We start from the raw sequence: 20,636 nt of genomic DNA on the forward strand, positions 1-20,636 counted from the left end.
CAGCGGACCGTGTTGCGTCACATAACGCCCGCCTGAAGATTTGCTTTCACATCTGTTCTTTCAACTCTTGTTTTTAGTTGCCCATACTCTCCCGCGCCTTCTTCCAAAAAGCTGTTTCTGCCAAGCTTAATGGAATTTGTATTCAATCATTCCATCTTCACTGCTTTCTTTTACATTAGTAAAACTGATAATTTGAATAACTCAGATCAATACTGTAGTCCTTATTGAGAAAAAGTGTGATACATTAAAATTAATAAGATTTGGTTTGACCTCTCAAAAGATACTATTGTTTAAAGAAAGAAAGTCAAGATATTAATGTCCACTCTGTCAAATGTGCTTCTAGCTTGCCACCTTTAAAAAGTATTGAGAGCTGGGCGTGGTGGCACATGCCTGTAATCCCAGCACTCGGGAGGCTGAGGCAGGAGGATTGCTGTGAGTTTGAGACCAGCCTGGGCTACATAGTGATTATCCAGGTCAGTCTCAACTACATAGTGATAGTGAGACCCTGTCTCAAGAAACCCCCCAAAAAAAAAAAAATGTATTGAGAAAACTCTTAATAGTTTTTGATCTTAAAATTTGCCATCGTGATTGAGTTTTTAAAAAATATGTTAATATTACATCAGCAATTATACTGTTAATAACATTTGTGCTTTCTACTTACTGGGTGCCATGGCTGCCAAGCTTATTTATATTATTCACTTAATGTTATTCACATAATTATTTCCATTTTACAAATGAAAAATTGGGGTCCAGGTTAAATAACTTGTCCATTATACATTCAGGTAGTGATAAAACTGGGATTAAAACTCAGGACTCTGGCTTTCTGTTTGTGCTTCTAGTAATTTCTGTTCTAATTAAGTATGTATCAAAATCAAGGAACCTATAGTTCACTTTTTGCTTTGTTTTTGTCTTTTAGCATCCTCATCTTAGCCAAAGAAAACAGGCCAGTGTTTATTGAGGTCTAACCTACAGAATTTAAGAAGTTTAAATTCAAGGTATTAAACATTATAGGTATAAATTATAAAATCCCTAAGGTCAGACGTGGTGGCACATGCCTATAGTCCTAGCACTCAGGAGGCTGAGGCAGGAGAATTGCTGTGAGTTTGAGACCAGCCTGGGCTAGTAGGTACATAGTGAGTTCAAGACTGGCCTGAACTACATAATGAGACCCTGTCTCACTGCCCCCGCCCCAAAAAGATGTTTAAAGAAAAAAATTGGAACTTTTGCTTACAGAATGGCATACTTTTTTTTTTTTTAAGGCATGAGAAGGATTGTTTCTGACAAAGTTTGGGTTTAGTAGCAGTACAGATCAACATCTTGATTTAATATTGACCTACATTTGCATATACATCTCCGTGTATTTTTAGTGTTCATTTTTAGAGGTGAGTGGCAGTTTTTCACACACTTTCAAGCCGTTTCCATCAGTAATGAAATACTCAGCTTTGGCGTTCTCTGGACTCCTGGTATTTCAGCTTAAACTTTCCACTCAGCCCTGCCAGGTACTAACTTTAAAGTATCTTTTTTTTTTTTTTTAATGGAGAACGCCTCCAAAAGGTGCAGCTGTGTGCTGGTTTCATCTTGCACTGTGCAGTGGTGCTGGCACCACTCAGTGCAAAGAATGCCACTGTCTCCCACACGCCGCTGGTGCCCAGGACTGTTGAGACCTGTCCATGTTGGTGGTTTGGGAAGGCCTTAAATTTGGAGAGAAAGCTCTCTCTTGCTCTGTGCACTTGGCTGCCACCAAGGCAAAGTGGGGAAAATGAATGAGTGGAAAATGCAGCCTTGTATGTGTCATCAGAAATGCTTTCTACAGGAAGCTGGGACACCTGGTTCCATGGTGCCCTTGTCAGTATTGAAGAGGATTAATTCCTCCATTCGTTTGAACTGCTGTGTATCTTGGATTCGCCGCTTTTAGACCTTTCGGCTCTTCTTTCTTCATTTCTTTTCTTGTGCAATACTAATTTCTCTTGATGAAAAATGATTCAACTAAGTGAAAAATGGGGGTTGGACTGTAGTAGTGGAATCTACAAACTCCCACATTCTTAAGAGTGGACTTGGTTCTCCAGACTTGGGTGCTACAGCAAGCTTCAAAGCCACACGCATTCCTCACTCAGGGATAAAAAAGCCTGCAGAGGATTGACAGGCACACTTTAGAAGGATGGTACCCTGTGAGTTTGTGTTTTGCTTGATAGTCCCACCCTTTAGTTCTATGCTTTTTAAATCTTTTGGCCCCATTATATTTTGGTTTATCAGACTGTATGATGTGATGTTTTATCATGGACTTGTCACAGAATGGCTTACCAAGTTGAGTAATTTGCAGCAGTCGTCATTTCCTGAGGGGATCGCTTAAAAGGAAGACTAATGAAACAATGTTGACCTTGTGTATTTAATGGAATTAAAGTAGTAGTTGACTTTAGGATTGTTGTAAAAATTAATTTTGTTTTAGAATGCTTCTTAGAGTTTTGATAGTAATAAATCCCGCTGTCTGGAGTAGGTGATAAGATCTTCAGCAGTTCTGAGTAGGGCTTTCAAACTCCCAGTGCTGAAATAGTTCCAAAAGGGAAGTGATTTGAATCACACACATCATCCTAGGAAATAGGAAGTCTTTGGATTATTTTTTGAAACCTAATAAATTTTACTTTTTAAAATTCTAATTGTACAATCTTGATCAACTAATGATTCATACCTTTGAGCAGTATGTAAAGTTTTTTTAATATTAAAAATTCAATGGGAAACTCAATACCTTACAAAAGGAGCACTTTTGCTTCCTACTGTACGTGTGTAGCTAGTTTACCTGCCTGCCTTCTTTCCTTTCTCTTCCTTTTCCTTTCTCCCCCTCTCCCCATGATCTGGTGATTATTTTGAGAAAAGTCTCCGTGCACCCTCATACATACTTGGTATCCATCACAATGCTTTTCAGAAACTTCATCTAACACCAGATTGAGTAAAACAAATGATATTTTGTAACTCAGGACAACAGCAGGTAAACTAAAATGTTTTTCCGAAAGAAACTGAGAAGGACAAAGAAAAGTAAAAAGGTTTTGCTTTTTTAATTTTGTTCTGCTGAGGTGAAGAAAGAGAGATGGAAACCCTTTTGTATGTAGCATTTGCCAGCTTAGCAGTATAACTGTTGGGTGCCTATTTCAATCACATTTAGATGAAATCTTTAATTATCATTTAATTTAACTTTCATATTTGCCTGCAGAGGCGATCTTGTTGATAAGATCCTGGAAGGAGATAAACATTTATTAAGCAATTTCATTTTTGGTGCCAGCATTGAAGTTTTTTAAATTAAAAAAAAATAATCTTATTTATGAGGGAAAGGAAAGAGTAATTGGCATGTTCGTTGAGTGAGTATCTTGTGGGTGTGTTTGTGTACTTACTATTTAATCTTTAGCTTTTTGAGTTTCCAGGTGTGCTAAGACTCCTTGGGTTGAGAGGAGTAAGAAGAAGGATGCTAAAGTGAATGCTACTGAGGGCTGGGGATTTAGCTCAGTGGAAAGAAAAAAGGAAAGGGAAAGGAAAGGAAGAAAACAAACCAATGAATAAAATTACTCTACCATTTCTCTGTCTATAAATTTCCCTTCTTTTACATATGTTGATTGGGTATTAGCCAATTCATTCAGTATAGAAGGTATTTGTTGGGAAAGATAACTTTTTTGAGCTAAAAAATGTACTGAGGCCAAGGGAAGTGATTTACACTACCAGAGGAAACAAAAGGATGTGCTTTCTCATTTTATAATATTTTTTTAATCTTACAGTGCTTTTAACTAAAGACTGAAAATTTAAAGACATGTATACTTTGAATGCTTTTCAGATACCGTATTAGTTTGTAACATTTAGAGACTTAGAGATGTCATTGCTGGATGCTTTTGGGGGAATCACCAAAGAAAATGTAGATGGTGCTATGGAATTTTCCTCCATAATTTAGCTCTTCTCCTTTTATCCTGGGTAGTTGTGGCTAATCACACGTGTCCACTCATCATCACAGGGTGTATTGCAGTCCCTAGGGTCAGACCAGAAGGTTGAAGGTTTGCAAAATGAATTAAATCAAATGTAGTTCTCTGAGGTCAGAATTTAATGCAACTTTTACTTTTGCATCATGAATCTGTTGTTCTATGTTGACTCTTAGTATTTGAAATACTGACTGAATTAGAAATTGCCTAACATGGTATATGGCTTATAATAAAGAATTATACCATTCAAATCTTAGTGAAATAAGATTGCAGCTATATTAAAATATTTAGCTCCCTCTTCTGGTGCATTTTGAGAAAAATATTTTTACTTAAAATTTTTTCAGGGGGAGCAGGACTGTGGTTTGTCAGTTGTAACATTAAAGGAAGTTGTTTGTAAATACCATCCAGTTAGATTTCTTTTTTTATTTTTTTGGTGCCAAGGATCAAACTCAGGTCCTTGCACTTGCAAAGCAGGCGGCAGCACTACTAGGCAAAATCCCCAGCCCTAGATTGCTTTTTGTGTCATTACAGTCGGTAAAACATACAAATAAAGCATGGAAACACAACTTACAAAAACCTTGAATTTCTTAATCTACTAACTGTCCAAAATATGCATAAGTAAATAAAAGGCATGCAAGCAACTATACAGGGTCTTAATTTGATGTCCACTGGGCAGCCACTGTGGTGTTTGTAGGACCAGAGTACAAAAGGAGGGCAGTTACCCCACACCTAAGTAAGTTAGCTATGCATCATGTTAACAAACTGTTCAGTAAAATCTGTTCTACCGAGGCACTGATATTTTCCTAATACCACGAAGCCAGATTTGAGTTCTATCTCTTGGGCTCCTCACAGTGCTGCCCCAGAGTGTGGTGAAACAGGAGGGTGGCCCTGCTCACTTGGCTTCACTTTGTATACCCAAACTCCAGTCCCGCTTAGCCCACCTTTGGAGTACAGTGTGCACCCAGACAGGGAGGTCTGACTGGAGAGAGGCCATAAGAGTCCAACTGGCAGACCTGGATTCTGGGTAGGTATCCTGAGTATGTCCTACAGGAGTGGAAGCAGGATGGCCCAAGAATGTGCCAGCCCAGTATAGGACTCCTTGCTCAGTTCTTGGCGTTTGCTTCTGTCAGATGTAATTAAATTGCTTTCTGTTGGGATGTTCTTCATTGTGGTCCAGTGCATGTGACTATCGCACATGAAATGTAATGTGGTGTTTTGTTTGCTTGCAGCTTTGACCCTTCCGGATCTGGCAGAGCAATTCGCACCTCCTGACATTGCCCCGCCTCTCCTCATCAGGCTGGTGGAAGCCATTGAAAAGAAAGGTAATGACACTTGCTAGAAGGAATCAGTTTATTGTTAGACCCTTATCTTATGGCTGAAATAATTTGTATGTATCTCTGGGGCAGATACATTTTTACTATCTTGTCTGTGCAGATACGGAGCTAGACACACCACATACTTGGGTTTCGGTACTAGGGAAAGGTTTTTTTTGGGGGGGGGTACCAGGGATGGAACTTTGGCCCTTGCACTTGTGAGGTAGGTGGCAGAACCACTGAGCCAAATCCCCAGCCCCAAGGGAAAGGTCTTTTGAGACTTTGAGACAGGGTCTTGCTATGTAGTTCAGGCTGCCCTTGAGCTCACAGCCATCCTTCTGCCTTAGCCTCCCGAGTGCTGGGATTACTGGCATGCACCACCACGCCCAGCCTCTGGCCTATGATTTCTAACTCAAGATTAATAAGTAGTTACTGTTTGGAAACTATTAAATCCTCCATCATTTAAAAATATGATTAACTTGCTTCTTAGCAGCCAGCTGGTTTTGCCAAAATTATTGACATGCCAGATAAGATTAATAGTAGGAGTTGACTTCCAAGAATATTTGGTACACCTCTAGAATAGATAATGGATGGAAACTGGAATGTGTCCCTGGCAGCAGGCTTCTAGGGTCTCCAGAGAGCTGTGTTTTGCATACACAGTCTGTTTTGTGTCCTAGGTCTGGAATGTGCGACTCTATACAGAACACAGAGCTCCAGCAACTCTGTAGAATTACGACAGCTTCTTGATTGTGGTGAGTATCACGGACGTATGAATACAAATGGGAAAGATCAGTCTTACCTTTCTGTTTCTGCTAAAACACATAAAAAATTATCTAATTCATACAACATTCTAAGTTTCAGGGGAACCCAGAAATCAGGCAGTGTTCCCTTAGCCATGTTAACAATGCAACTATTATAGACAGTTGATGTTTGACTCCTTAGAGTGACTGTAAGAGTGTGTAGTTTGTCTGTGGGCTCTCTTCAGCCATTGTCAAAGCTGAGAGCCCATAGAGTCTGCAGGGCTTGCAATGGAGAGAAGCTCTTGGCATTTCTCTGGCTCTGTATGTCTGTCATCTTCCCTTGACCCTGCTGCTGACCACATGGAATTCATCTAGGTCAGCTAAAAAATATTTATAAGCCTATGTCATTTTACAGAGTCTCTTGTGACATCTTCCTTTCATTACCTTTCCCTTCCATCTGGTTGACTTGCTTCCTTTGCTTTTTTCATATCATATTTACATCAAATAATAAGCACAATATTGATTTATTTCATGTTGTGCTGGTAAACTAATTCTGCAAAGGAAAAGCCCTGGTTTGTAGTATTTTCCCATTTCAGTGCTATAAGGTGTCAAAATACCCACTATGTTGGACTTCAAACTCACCAAAAGAATGGCACCAGTTGGGGAATTGAGAGCTGAAGACATCGGGCTCCTTGTGAGCCACCAAAAGCCAGTGCGAGCACACCACTGGTTAAGTGACACAGATTATCTCAGCCAACTGGGGGCTTCGTACAGCATTCACTTTGCCCCTCCTTGCTCTACAGAAAATAAAAAACAAAACTGCATAAATCAGTTCACTTGCCATCATTCCAACAAATCATCTCATATCAACTTCTAGAATCTCTCCAACCCTTCATTCCCTCATAGTACATTTTATTTGTTCCCAATTATTACATTTTCTGCCCCACACCATTTTAACTCAGTTTGGATGTTTGAACCAATGAGAATAAAACCTAGTTCTCGAAGAAGCTCCTTCAGAAGTATAATTGCCCGGAAACGACCACATTGTATAGTAAATGAGAACTTGATGTAACTATCAAAATGAAGTAATTTAGGAAAACTTTTAGAAAAGATGCTTCTTGGAGAAAAGAATAAGACTAGATCTTTATCAGAAAATGCTTTCCCTTGAAATGTACTGTTCAGAGGTTTTGAAACTTAAAAGAAAATTCTCGTTTGAACTTCATTTTCCCGTGGTACACAAGGACCAGCCTCAGACATGTGAGCCCCTCATTTTGCAGCTGTGTCTCCTCTGCCCCAGGCAGGATAGGAAGTTAGAAAGTTCAAGGCAAAGGCTTGCTTTGCTGAATTCTAACAGCTTTGCCAGGGTGTTAAGGAAATGCTAACTTTTGTCCTCAGCCGATTGAAATATATGTGCATGTTTTGGTCAGAATATTGGTCAAATTGAACATGTTCAAGTCACAGGAAATGCTAAGACCTCAGAATCTGATGAAATGGAAGTTATTTGAGAACTTAGTGGTTAGGTTTTTAATGTATGTAATATAAAGTGATGCAGGTTAGCTGAAAAGAAAACAAAGTTTTTTTCACACCACCAGTGAGATGGACTAAACCAAGATTCACGTCACCAGTGCTTTTTGACAGGCTTTTCTTCTACATTGAACTCATGACGCACATGTAGAAAACTGTTTCATTTGGATTCTGTGTATAAAAGTGAATTTTTATGGCTCCCCAAAAGTAAACATTACCCAAACTTGGAGTAGAACAGCCAAATCTTTCCAGCTTGAAGATGGTTAGTATCTATATTATACTATTCTGTAAAAAGCTGCAAGGTAAGTTTCTTACACTTGAAAAAAAATCATGGCCTTTAAACAGTCCTGTGAATTTCCATTGTCTGCGAAGGACAGATATGGGGGGGGCAAGAAAACCCTCACTTTTATTAACTTTTTCTGTGTTTATTTCATCTACACATTAATTTTGTGCTTAAGTATTAGTTATTCTAATTTCCCAGAAAAGAAAGCTGACCCTCAGGTAACCAAATTCTCTTAACATTTTTCAGTGGCTGCAGGGCAAAGCTTGTTTCCATAGTGTTCCCCATACAAAACTTCTTGGTTTTTTTTTTTTGTTTTTTTTTTTTAATTTTTTTAAACTATTTTGACCTAAAATGAATGATTTCTTTCTTGTCTCATTTGAGGTTTTTTGTTTTTTGTTTTTTGGTTTTTTTTTTTTGTACTCAGGCCCTGTCTCATTTGAGTCTTAATGGTATGAATTTTCTCCTGACATTCTTTGGTCCCTCTGAACCTGAGTTAGTCACTGTCAGCCTCAGCTGTATTGACATGTTAAAGGAGTAGATGATGGTCACGTACATTGTACCATGTTTTGCTACATTCCTAGTGCTCCCTACTAGGTGCCAGGAACATCTTCCCTGAGCTGTGACAACAAGGACTGCATGTCTCCAAATATTACCAGATGTCTCCCACTCCCCACCCCTACTCCCAGGGGGAGCTACTAACCTAAAGAGGGATTAGGCAGGAAGGGGATGACTTTCCAGTGGTCAGGAAAAGAGATACGTTAGAGGGTTTACTGGTTACCCATTAAGAGTAGTTGCAGTGAAAAGTGAGGTAGAAAAGGATATCAAGTCTGCTAACTCAGATCTAGAGGTTATATAGCTCCTCAGAAGTCACCCCGTTACATCTGTCAATAGCTGTCAGAAGAGCCTGTCAGGAAAATTTTAATGTAGAAAAGGACTATCACAGAGCAGAAGTCATAAACTCCAAGGAATTTTAGAAATTGTTACAATAAATAAATAAAACTTTGCAAAACATACTGTGTCCTCAACTGCAGTGGAATTTGACTATGGTAAGCTTATCCAAAGACCTGTGTGAGGCCGTTTCATTCAGATACCATCAAAGTTCACTAGAACACACACCTGGTTTCAGAGGAGAGCTTTGATGAATGAAATTTAAGGCTCTGTGGTGCGGTCCACAAACTTTTAACATGTTGTGTGTGCTGAGCCCTGAGGGTTGCAGGAAGAGTAGGTGACAGCCTCAGCACTTCTCTGAGGTACCATGTCTGGTAGGAGACACACAGCCTGATAGAATGGCCATCTCGTGTGCCAAGTGTCGTGATGGAGGGCCTGCTCATCAGCAGTGCCACCGCACTCGGTAGTTAGCGTATTAATGTTGAGATCCCATTGCCAAATGCCTTAGCACATTTTTCAGGATGAACACATTTCAGTAATACTGATTTGCTGGGCAAAGATACCTTAAATGAAGCATACAGGGGCAAAGTATATGGGAGTCCAGAAGCTTGCCAAACAGTAAGTGTAGAGTGTTCCTATAGTGATACATGTACCATTTTATTCATCAGTACTTAATTACGCCAGTAGCTACACGTTTTCAACATAGATCCTTTCTCTGAAGACTTAGTGTGGCCTTCCCACACTTGTTAGACATGTGATATGTCTCTGGTTAATTTTTATAGGATATTTAAGAGACCTAGGACTTTGTTTCTTCACCTTCTAAGATTAATAATCCTTTTCCTACCCATACTGCATATTATTAGGATGATTTAAGACTATGTGGTTTTGTGTTACTATATTGGATAACCTTTGCCTACTTAGTGCACCATGTTTGGTTTATAGCAGTGATGGCAGTCTTTTAGAGACAGTGCCCAAACTGCAACCCAAAACCCACTTATCACAAAGTGCCAACACTGCGATTAAACCTGAATACTGAGGTTTTAATTTAGAAAAAAATTACTCATACATTAAGATCTTTTGTGGTTTTTTCTTTTTTTTTTTTTTGGTAGTACCAGGGATAGAACTCAGGAACTTGCACTTGCCAGGCAGACATGGCACCACTGAGCTGATTCCCCAGCCCAACATCTTTTGTCTTAAAGGAAAAACAAATAACACACATCCCATAGATTTGGTACCACCGGTTTGGAGGATTGATGTGTCCAGGAAACTTCTGTAGCCTTAGTCTCAAGTTAAAATAATTTATAGTAATACCACACTTAGTTTCAGGACGTCTAGGACACTGCCTTCTACTCCTTGGAATAACTTTGATGCTGTCTCCTCTCTTACGCCAATACCCAATCCAGTTGATCACCAAGCAACATTATTTCTTGATAGCATTCACTTCTCAGCTGCATTAAAATTCAGATCTCATTACTTTGTTTCTGATTACCAAAAGCAGTATCTTTACTTCCAGCAGAATCCTTTTCCAATTTACTCTTAACACTGCTATTAATGAAGCCATATAAAAATGCAATGTTTCGCCCATCAGCTCACCCTTTCTCCATTGCCTCCATGGGTCCCCAGGTCACTTTTGTCGTGTTTTCCTTCCTGTCGCCACTGTGCATTTTTCAACAGCACCAAACGCCTCTCCTGGTTTCCTGCTTCTGGTGCTTATTCCTGTGTCAGCCTCCTCCTGGGCGTGGTGCCTCTTCCATCCCATTAGACTCGGTGCCATACATTATGAGCACGTATTGTGTTTCTGATCAATATCACCTCTATTGAATTGTTCAACCACTTTTCCAGCCGAGGGCTTTACTGAATAGATAAGTTTATCTTATCTTCTGGCATAGGCTCATACTCACAGGTTAGACTAGTCGTATTCAGCATTAGAGGGCAACATCTAGAAACTGCTCAAATTATTTTCATGGATATTCTTCAGATTGAATTCTCAGTCTAAAATTCTGTATTATCTTAGCAGTTAATCTGTCACTCTGTTAGGTTCAGTTTACATTAATTCTGATGTAGACTATATGTGATCAATTCAACTTGAAGGGCATTTGAGAATTACATTTATCATCTTGTCATGGTTTTAGGAAGCATTTGCCATACACAGGACCTATCTCAGTCAGATTAGGACCCCACGCCAGGGGGTTTTGGGAATGTGGTGGGATTACACAGACCGGGTGGCTTACAAAATAGAAAGGGGTTTCTCACAGTTCAAAGGGCTAGGTGTCCAAGACATGGCCTCTTTGCTTCCTTCCAAGGGCTGTCCTTGACTTTCAGATGGTGACTTCTTCCTGTGTCCTCACATGGTCCCTTCTCTGTGCAGACCTGTCTGGTGTCTATGTGTCTTCATCTCCTCTTCTCATAAAGATACCAGTCAGATTGGAGTAGGATCCACTTGGCCTCATTTTAACCTAATCAATACTTAAGAGCCCTATATCCAGAGAAAATCACTCTGAGATATTGGGGCTCTAGGCTTCAATATGTAAATTTGGGAGGGGCATAATTTACCCATACTGGTGCCATTATGTTTTGTTGCCCCGAAGTCTGGGAATATAGTGGGATATACAGACTAGGAGCTAGGAATGCTAATGCTTACAGTGTGTGGCACAGACCTATGTGGAGAAAAAAATTATTCTACTCAAAATTTAGGAACAACCCCAGTGGGAAACACTCCTAATAAATATTCCATGGCTTGTATTTGTCCTTATTTTGCTCCCTTTCCTGTGTCACAGTTAAGTATGACATTTGGAAAATTGACCCAAGTGAGATACAAACTAAACATCTGAAATATTTCTCAAACTGTTTTTGATTTTTCTTCCCTAGATGCTGCCTCTGTGGACTTGGAAATGGTTGACGTGCAAGTTTTAGCAGACGCTTGTAAACGCTATCTCCTGGACTTACCAAATCCTGTCATTCCAGTAGCCGTTTACAGTGAAATGATTTCTTTAGCTCAAGGTCTGTTTTCTCTTCTGACAACTTCGTGGAACATATTTCAAAATGGGGCTATGCATGTAGGCTATGATGTGCAGCATATAAAGACATGGTATTTAGAAAGTATTAGTAGTAAGCCCCTCACTACCACCAGAAATTCCTTTCTTTATCAGAGAATCCAATTATCACTTGCTTAGAATCTTACCCACAAGTTGAACTGACTGATTGTTGACCTTTGTTCAGTAGTGACAAAGATCACTACATCTATGAAGGGCATGCTATTCCCAGTACTAGTGTTAGATTCGAGGACCTAGGACTAGGATCCAGTGACTGGGTTGTTCTTGCAACCCCACCCCCCACCCCAAATGCCCACAACAAAATGTGTTGGGGGAGGAGGGCTCAGTTCAGTGCTTTGGGGACAGGAAGTTGTGGTTCATAACCTTCAAAGTTAGACCTGCGATACTTATCTGATGCTCCTCAGAACTAGCCAATCACATTTGAAGCTGCTTGGTAGAAGGCAGATTTCCTGAACCTCTTGTAGTTTTTTACATATCAAGAGTTTCTTGCATTTTCATTTGACTTGAGATTTTTACTTTCTCACAATGCATTTTCTAATGAGAAGGACAAATGTCCTGTGCACCTCTCCTGAAGACTGAGTGACTTCCTCTGTACTTAGAGGAGAGAAGAGACATGGTGTGGGTGTATTCATTGACTGACACCTAGACATAGTCTTATTCTTTTGTTCTTTCTTTTAACTTGCAGAAGTACAAAGTTCCGAAGATTATATCCAGCTGTTGAAGAAGCTCATTAGGTCGCCTAACATACCTCATCAGTATTGGCTTACACTTCAATATTTGCTAAAACATTTCTTCAAGCTTTCTCAATCTTCCAGCAAAAATCTTTTGAGTGCAAGAGTGCTTGCTGAAATTTTCAGCCCTATGCTTTTCAGATTTCCAGCAGCCAGGTGAGTGAAATAAGAGATGTGTGTTTGGGGTGCTAAAGTTAATCCTGAAATGTATTCTCAGTTTCATTTTTCAAATGAGCATATGATAATGCAAATTAACAATATGTATATCCAGACTTACATCACACACTTCACTAGATTGTGTATAAATAAAAATGTGTTTGATTTTTGGGTATAAGGTTTCTAACAAAACCCTCTCTCTTGCAGCTCTGATAGTACTGAAAACCTCATAAAAGTTATAGAAATTTTAATCTCAACTGAATGGAATGAACGACAGCCAGCACCAGGTAAGCTTTACAACATTTATCATTCTTTTGTTTGTTTGCTGTATTTGTTTTTCGAGCCTTGGATAGTGATAAGGGTCTTGTAGGCTGTAGCCAAGTACAATGATGCACACCTGTATGCCCACTTTTCAGGAAGCCTGAGGCAGGAAGATCACACGTGCAATCCTAACCTGGGCAACTTAGCAAGACCCTGTCCTAAAAAGGGGTGGGAATGCAGCTCAGTGTAGAGCATGCCTAGGTTTGATCTTCAGTACAATACATACATACATATGTACTAGATTTAGGCTTCCTCTGAAGTGAATTTCTGATACATTACAATCCATAGTAATGCATTATTTTGTAATTTATTTTTTAAAAAGCGGAGTAGCAGTGTATTCAGTAAATACTCAGATTTCAACTTTGTGGATTTTCGGTTTATCTTTCTTTTAGATCAGAGTTGGGAGAACTCTGTAACTGTCAACTTTTAGACTTCTAGTTGCTGCATACATTTACGGACTTCGTTTTTGTTGTTGACATTTTTGTTTTTCTTTCTAATGCTTATAAGTAGGGGACTTACAGTTACTGTGTAATTTAGAGTATTTCAGACTGTGTTTTGGAAGTGTGAGTACTGAGAAATGTGTGTCAGGATAAACACTGTACTAATGCCGGCCGTGTGGATGCAGTGCTCACTGCAGCAAGGAGGAGCACACCAGACACTTCTTTGAAAGCAGTCGGTCATTTAACAAAGCAGGAAATGTAGACTGTGTGAGCATTGGATTTCATTTAAATCAATGTGTTTTTCTTCCGCTGTGGACTCCTAACAACCTCACTTTGCTGTGCACAGATTAAAAGTTGTCTAACAGCTTGATCATTCAGAATAGTGATAAGGGTCTTATAGGTTAGGTAAAGTTTTAGGAGTAGTAGGAATGTTGTTTACTGTCTGAATCTTTGCCTAAATGCAATGAAAAACCTATTTTTGATACTAACACATGCAGATTGCCGTGGCAGTGACCACTGACTTGCTTGGGCTTAAGCTGTACTTCTCTGTTAGACAGTGCAGAGCCAAGTCTGGTTATTTGCACCTGGGAGAGGCAAGGGCCTGGAATTAAAACCCACCTGCAGGGGTGGACTAGATAAACGCTCAAGACACAGGTATTAGGAAGGGCTTCTGCTGCAGACAGGCCCAAGATACAGTATCACAAGTGAGAGAGGGGCTCAATTTAGTGCAACAATGGCATGTGCCAAAGGGGCCAAGCTACAGCCATTTAACATCGTTGCTCAGAATGGCAGGAAAACTGCATCAGAGAAGACTGTCAATAGGTGTACTCAACGGGATTCATCTCACGATGAAACTTGGGTCATTTGGTAATGGGTGGGAGCTCTGTGTTGGTGTTCAGAATCTGCCTCTAGACCTAACAGGGAAGATGGGAATGGGGCAGGGAATGTGGGACTCCAGCCCTTATTGACTACCCACCCAGACATGCATCACCCAGCTGGGAGGAAGATTTGTAGTGAGAATAGACAGGCCCTACTCAAAGAGCTAAGCCAAGGTCTTTGACTTCCCCCTGCCCAAGGTTGAAGTGTATTTTATAGTTGATCTTAGTCAAAAGGCCAAGAGGTGATTGAAAAGAATTTTAGAAAGGAAAGAGAGCTAGGCCCTGCCAGTGGGAGAGACACAGGGAAGGTCAAAGCTGGACAGGACTTGACAGAAACCTACAAGAGGATTGACCACATGGAACTTTGGAGCATTGCTGCTATATAGTGAGTACACTGGAGTCAGTGGAAGAGTTAATTAATCTCACTGGTGGAACGGGTTAAATGTCTTTTATCAGCCTCAGAGTAATTCCACCAAAGTAAAAATTTATTAGCAGCCATTTTCATAATGTACCCTGAAAGCTGCTTGATTCGTCAACGGATCACCTTCCTCTACCAAGAAATTGGTGTAGTGATTTCAAAGGAGAATTAGTTCTCTCAGTTCTGCTAAAGCATGACAAAGCCTTGTACATTTGCTAGATCATCTCAGTATTCATGCCTGCTTCTTAAAAAAAAAAAAATTAAATCTAAACAATTTTTAAACCTTGGCTGAAGCCTTTTTCTCCTTTTGTGTGATGTCTTAGCCACTCTGAATATTGGGTAGGCTCTTTGGAGTTAAATGATGTTTTCCTCATTGTGAAAGCATTACACTACCCACCTATAGGAAAGAACCGCACTTACCCTGAACACATCTGCATTCAGGCAGGGCTGTAGTGCAGGTGACTGGTGGGGCATCCTGGGGTGAAGATGTCATTTGTCAGTCCTGCTAGGTAGGCAGCATTTTCCCAGAGTCCTCCATCACTGCCCCAGCATGTGCTAGTACCAGCGGGCTCATCAGCTGTGATGGTCATCAATCACCCATTTGTAGTAACTTTGTAGCTATGAATGGAAATGAGTGCTTGAATGGTATTAAAGAGGGACAGAAGGTGAGTGTCTTTTATGAGACAGATAGAAATCTTTTCTAGTTTTTACTAGATAGAACTTGATAAACCTGATGACATTTGAAGCAAAAATATCAATTCAAATAAGACCTACGAGCGCATCCTATCTGATGAAATACTGGGTGGGAATGCTCACACTGTACATACAAAATGAACTTCATAGATAGATGTAGCTGGTGACTTTTCAAGGTAATTGAGTAGATAGTAGTTCATGGAAAAAATATGCCTTGAATTAGACCTTGAAAAATAGGTACAGTTTGAAGAAAAAAAGAATAGCATTTGGTTTATGAATTTTAAGGATTTATTCAAAATAGATTGCAAAGTACAAAAATAAAGGCTTTATATTTGACAGAAGCAGTAAATACAATCATGTGACATAGGAGATTTTGAATGACCACAGGGTATGTATATGATGGTGCTTAGACCATCTAACCTAGGTGTGCAAAACAAGATTGCCTACTGACACATTTCTCAGAAGTCCTTGCCATTTAGTGATGTATGATTGCATTTTTAGTGAAAGTACCGACCAAAGCATCAGTATAGGTTGAAAGCACTGTGTAGCTCTGCTGTGTGACACACAAAGAAACTGGGGTGCACAGAAAATGAGAGGCTTACCCTATGCCACCTGCCAGGTGTGTGCCTGGCTCTGCAAGGAGCTGCCCCTGGATCCAGCATGTCCTGTCTGCAGCTCCTGCCATCTGGGCCTTCATGAGCAGTAGGGCTGCTGTCAGTGTCCAGTCAGAAAGTCCTCTGATATTTCCAGCATGATAGCAACTAAACATATGTGAATGAGCTCCTATGGGTCACAAAGAGCTAAGAGCCGCAAGGTGATGCCTGCGGTCTGTGGGGGCAGGCTCTGAGAGGCTCCATCAGACCTGCAATGGAAAGACTTTGGCTTCTCAAGGCAGCAGGTTACTCCTTACCTACTGAGTTCTTCATCAAGGTGCTCAGCTTTTCCAGACCAAATGGGGATAAGGCCTCTCACTGGTGCTCTCTGTGAAGGTCATAAAAACTGATAAATACTCAGCCATATGATATTGCTCTGTGTCTCTGCTATTGTAACAACTCTTGCCTTTAAGGCCCTGCCAGTACTGACCTCATCCTGCAGCTCTAACTCCTTCAATCCAATCTTTGTCATTCTCCCCACCAACTCTGTATTCTCAGCTAGGGCTCTGGGGACCTATAGGGACTTTTATGCAAATCTAAAGGAGACACTGTCTGGGCAGTTGCTACCACCGTGGTGCATTGGTTGGAGGGAGGAAGGTGCCTTTTATGATGCCCTTTCCTCTGTATGTGGCGTGGTGGGTGGAGAAGCCTGGATTTCGGTCCCTCTCCCCTAGTCACCCTGCCGAGGTGCTTTTGCACAGTGCAGCAGATGTGCAGCCATACACAGTGTCCTCAAACAGAGCCATTTAGTTCATCTGTGCCCGAGTAAGTCCTTGCCCTTCTTTTTTGTGCAGGTTAAGTCGACCCATTCAATATGTTCATGCCCTCAGTGCCTTGTCCTCTTACATTGATCTGTTTTATAGTTTTTCTTGTTTAATATGTTCAACCCACATTTGTAAAGGACAAAGACAAAGGCTTTTTCTCATTCTGTTCCATATCTAGCATGGATATGGGTACAGCGTAATCATCTCAGTAAATTATTTTTAATGCTTTGATAAACTTCTCAACTTTCAAAGAACTTTCAGCATCCAACTTGTTGAATATATCTAGCAGCTCTATAAAGTGAGGGTTCTTGAACTTTAAACAGTTCCCTTTGTTACCAAAAGATTTAAATATATTTAAAGCCAAATAGCAGGTTTTTCTGAATCGTGTGTTACAGTTACACTGCTAATACTTGTGTAGCTAAAGTAGATTTCTGTAGGGAAATCAAGGTGTAAAAATAAGTCCATTTAACTTTGAGTGCCACCTCTTATAAGTATATATACATATTTCAGATTTCATGGATCTATTCAGAAATATTAATGTTGCATAATTGAAGCCTAATATTGTACCTGCAAGCCTAGGGTGGAAAATAAATGACTCTTTCTCCCCCTGCCCTTCTACACCCACCAAAGTTAATTTTTAACCACCAGTGCATTGCAAAACATTCATCCTGAAGAGCCTGGTCCATAAATCTTGTTTTAAATGCTCTGGGCTTGGTTTGCAACCAAGACTAAAGCAAGCAGTAAGGAGGAGAGGGAGGTGACTTTCAAAGAGTTTTACTTTTCTCTCATTTATTTTTTATTGGGTTTAAAATGTGGTATGACATTAGAAGGTTGTTTCAAAGGTGAGAAATGAAACCTTGAAAAAAATGCATGCATTGAAATGGGTAGAAGAGAGGCCATCCCAAATTTTATCAAAACAAATTTTGTGTGTGCGCTGAAAGACACTCACGCATTTACTATGTGTGTGTTGGCGGGTGGAGTCAGTTTTACTTTTGTTTTTACAGTGCAACCTTCTTTCTTACAAGGGATAAGAGCCATCTGGGGGTGGGTAGCAAAGGAAGAGTTTTATTCTGCTAGGCAATGGGTACTCTTTAGAAAGCTTGTTGAATGTGTTTGATTTTAAAGTATACATAGAACTGGATATATTTATAAACGTAAATGGGCACTTTCCTTAGTGCAAGGGCATTAAGAGTGCTGGATAAAAAGTAATGAATTTACATCACCTGAAAAGACCTCAGTTTCGTTGTCAAAAATTATGAAAGGAAGCATTATTTTATCATTAAATAAATATTTGGTTCATTTTTTTTCTTGTCCCCCTTTCTAATAGCCTTTTGTTCATTAATCTTTAAAAAGCTTTTATTCAATACTTGACAGTGGTTCACACATATCAGCAACAGTGTTGAGAGTACCAATTTCAAACATATTTCAATGACCAGGAGACACGTTCCTGACTAGCTGAAATCTGCTAGAAAGTGAAAGCATGGCTGGTTTTTGCTTCTGAAATGATTTTTACAACTGCTGAAAAAAGGAAAGGGATTCATATTGTTTTAAAGAAATCAGAAGGTATAAAGTCAGTGCTTAGTAATATGTGTAAGGTTTCCAAGGAGAGAGGGTCTTTGAGAGCCCAGATAAAATACTGACATTAAAATACAAGTCTTCCTAAAAGTTTAACTACCATTTGAAAGATATTTTGTAAGTATTATGACATATGTGACTTTGATTAGTGAGTCTTGGGTTAAGCGACAGTTGTGTAGTTACATTTATTAGTTTGTGTGGTATTTTGGACATAGTGCAAAAAGCATTAAATAGAAAAAGTTGGCTTTCTCCTCTCAGTCATTTACTCATTCTGCCAGCAGAGGGCTCCCTTTCTAAGCTAAGAGCGAGCATGTGCCTTGTGGTTCACTTTTCAAAGACTAAAATGCAGTGTGAAAAGATTCAGCTCACGCTTTCAGTAATATAATAGAACCTCTGTAGTGGATGATTGTACATATCGTGAGAGATTTGTTTAAGCAAAATTTCTCAGTCTCTTTTAAGATTACTTACAGGAAGACAAAGGGTGCCTGCCTATTCTGCTTTACAATGAGTAATTTTCTGAAACAAAATAAATTGTTGGCTTTGCAGAGAATTTTAATCTTAGAAGAGTTTGGCGTGACACGTGAATCCAGACATGTACACTTAATAAACTGATGTGTCCGATGTTTCTAGCTTTAGAAAGACTATTTTTAAAAGTAGGGCAAGAGTATGTAGCTCTCAGGAGACCAGGGCATTCACTGAACTACCCATGTATTCCTTCTCAGCACACAGGTTCACTTATAGACTTTATTCCATTGCAAAAATAAGTTTTTCAATTCTGTTACATCAAAGGAAAGTTTATAAAACCACTTCCACTGTGACTTTAGCAGCACTTGGTAGGTACCTCAAGTGGCCCTGCAGTCCCTGCCTGTGGTCAGCCTGTGTGGCCTGATGTTGGCACCTACATTTGCCTTTATCTCTGAATGTGATCCCTGGATCACTTTCCATACACAGGATGAGGGTATCAGAATCCATGTTTGTTCAGAGGGAATGAAAATGAGGTTTTTTTGTTTTGTTTTTTTTAATTTCAGCTGAAAACAGAAAACAGGAAAAGCCCCAGAGTTTTGTTTGAGGGGTGATTTCTTTTTTTCTCTTTTCTTTCTTTCTTTTTTTTTTTTTTTTTGCACGTAGCTTAAAAGAAATTACCTTCTATTTCATTTGTCAGTTTTGACTTTCTCTGGCAGAAGAAAGTAAGGAGCAAGGACAGTGGGTAGAGAAGTTCAGGACCAGACCTCAAAAGGTGGGGTTATTTTTGCTGTAGCATGAAGAAATCATTGATCTCCAAATTACTTTAAGACTTCCAAGCTTGGGGATTCAGTCACTTTGCATTGCTATTGTATTTGGTATCATACAGCTAAAGCTGTCTTTTGGTGGGGGAAAATCTTAGTTTTTTAAAATGTGGCCAGCAGTCCTAAGTCTGGTTCATTGCAACTTTCTCAAAGAAAGGATGGAAAATACTAGAAGGGGTACCCCTTCCCCGCCCCTAAGCTAGGACGGAAACCTAACGCAGACACACTTCTTGATTATTAGAAAGTCGTGTGGCCGCTTAAATGGGAGTTGAAGTTAACCTCATAAAAATTGCTGCCGTGCTTTGCTTTTTCCTCATCTCTTCGCGGTTGGGCTGCGAGTCCCGGGGTGCAGCTCCCGTGGCCTTCCTGAGGCTCTGCTCTGACCCTGTGAACCCCAATGCAGTGCCGGGCTGGGCCTCTCATGGGCTTCCCGGAGACACCTGCGGGGCAGCCTGTGCGCGTGTGGGAGGGAGGGGTGCAGGAGGTGGCCACTGGCAGGCCTCTGTGTTCCGGGCTGTTCCGAGAGGTTCAGGCCTTGACAAGCTAAGCTTTGATTCTATTTTCTGCTGAACTAGCTCAGCCACTTCCTGTGCTGGGCTGCACATAGTGCCTGGCTTCACTGCTGGCTACTTGAGCCTGGAGCCAGCCAGCCAGCACGCACCGCCGCAACCAGTTAGACTATTTTCAGTCCCCTTACAATGGCCTTCTCATTTCCTTGGCGAAAATGAGCAAGCTGGTCTTGCATTGGCCACTTGTCAGCCGATGACAACTTTGACTTTGACTTGGGCTCCCCTCCCCCTCCCGAAATCCCTAGCTCAGCAAATATTTGAACCTGCCCAAGTTAATCATGAAGCTGCGATCTTTATCTGCGGGAGACGTGCAAGCGCACCGCGCTTTGCCTCCCCGGCACAGTAGGGCGATCCGCGTGGCTTTCCATTGGGGAACCGGCCGCGAGCGCAGCAGC

At 40.4% G+C, this 20,636-nt stretch overlaps 1 protein-coding gene across 2 annotated transcripts in view; it reads left to right on the forward strand.

Moving 5' to 3' along the window:
- Window positions 1–20,636, forward strand: part of Pik3r1 (phosphoinositide-3-kinase regulatory subunit 1) — a 91,048-nt gene that overhangs the window by 57,019 nt on the left and 13,393 nt on the right. For both annotated transcript variants that reach the window (XM_010637289.3, XM_010637287.3), the window contains exons 3-7: window positions 5,186–5,278; window positions 5,947–6,021; window positions 11,573–11,704; window positions 12,443–12,644; window positions 12,852–12,931. In XM_010637289.3, the coding sequence (XP_010635591.1) occupies window positions 5,186–5,278; window positions 5,947–6,021; window positions 11,573–11,704; window positions 12,443–12,644; window positions 12,852–12,931 (582 nt within the window). The remainder of the gene's footprint in view (window positions 1–5,185; window positions 5,279–5,946; window positions 6,022–11,572; window positions 11,705–12,442; window positions 12,645–12,851; window positions 12,932–20,636) is intronic.

The sequence above is a fragment of the Fukomys damarensis genome, unplaced genomic scaffold (genome assembly GCF_012274545.1).
Source record: "Fukomys damarensis isolate Sample0158 unplaced genomic scaffold, DMR_v1.0_HiC HiC_scaffold_1, whole genome shotgun sequence".
Classification (NCBI taxonomy): domain Eukaryota; kingdom Metazoa; phylum Chordata; class Mammalia; order Rodentia; family Bathyergidae; genus Fukomys; species Fukomys damarensis.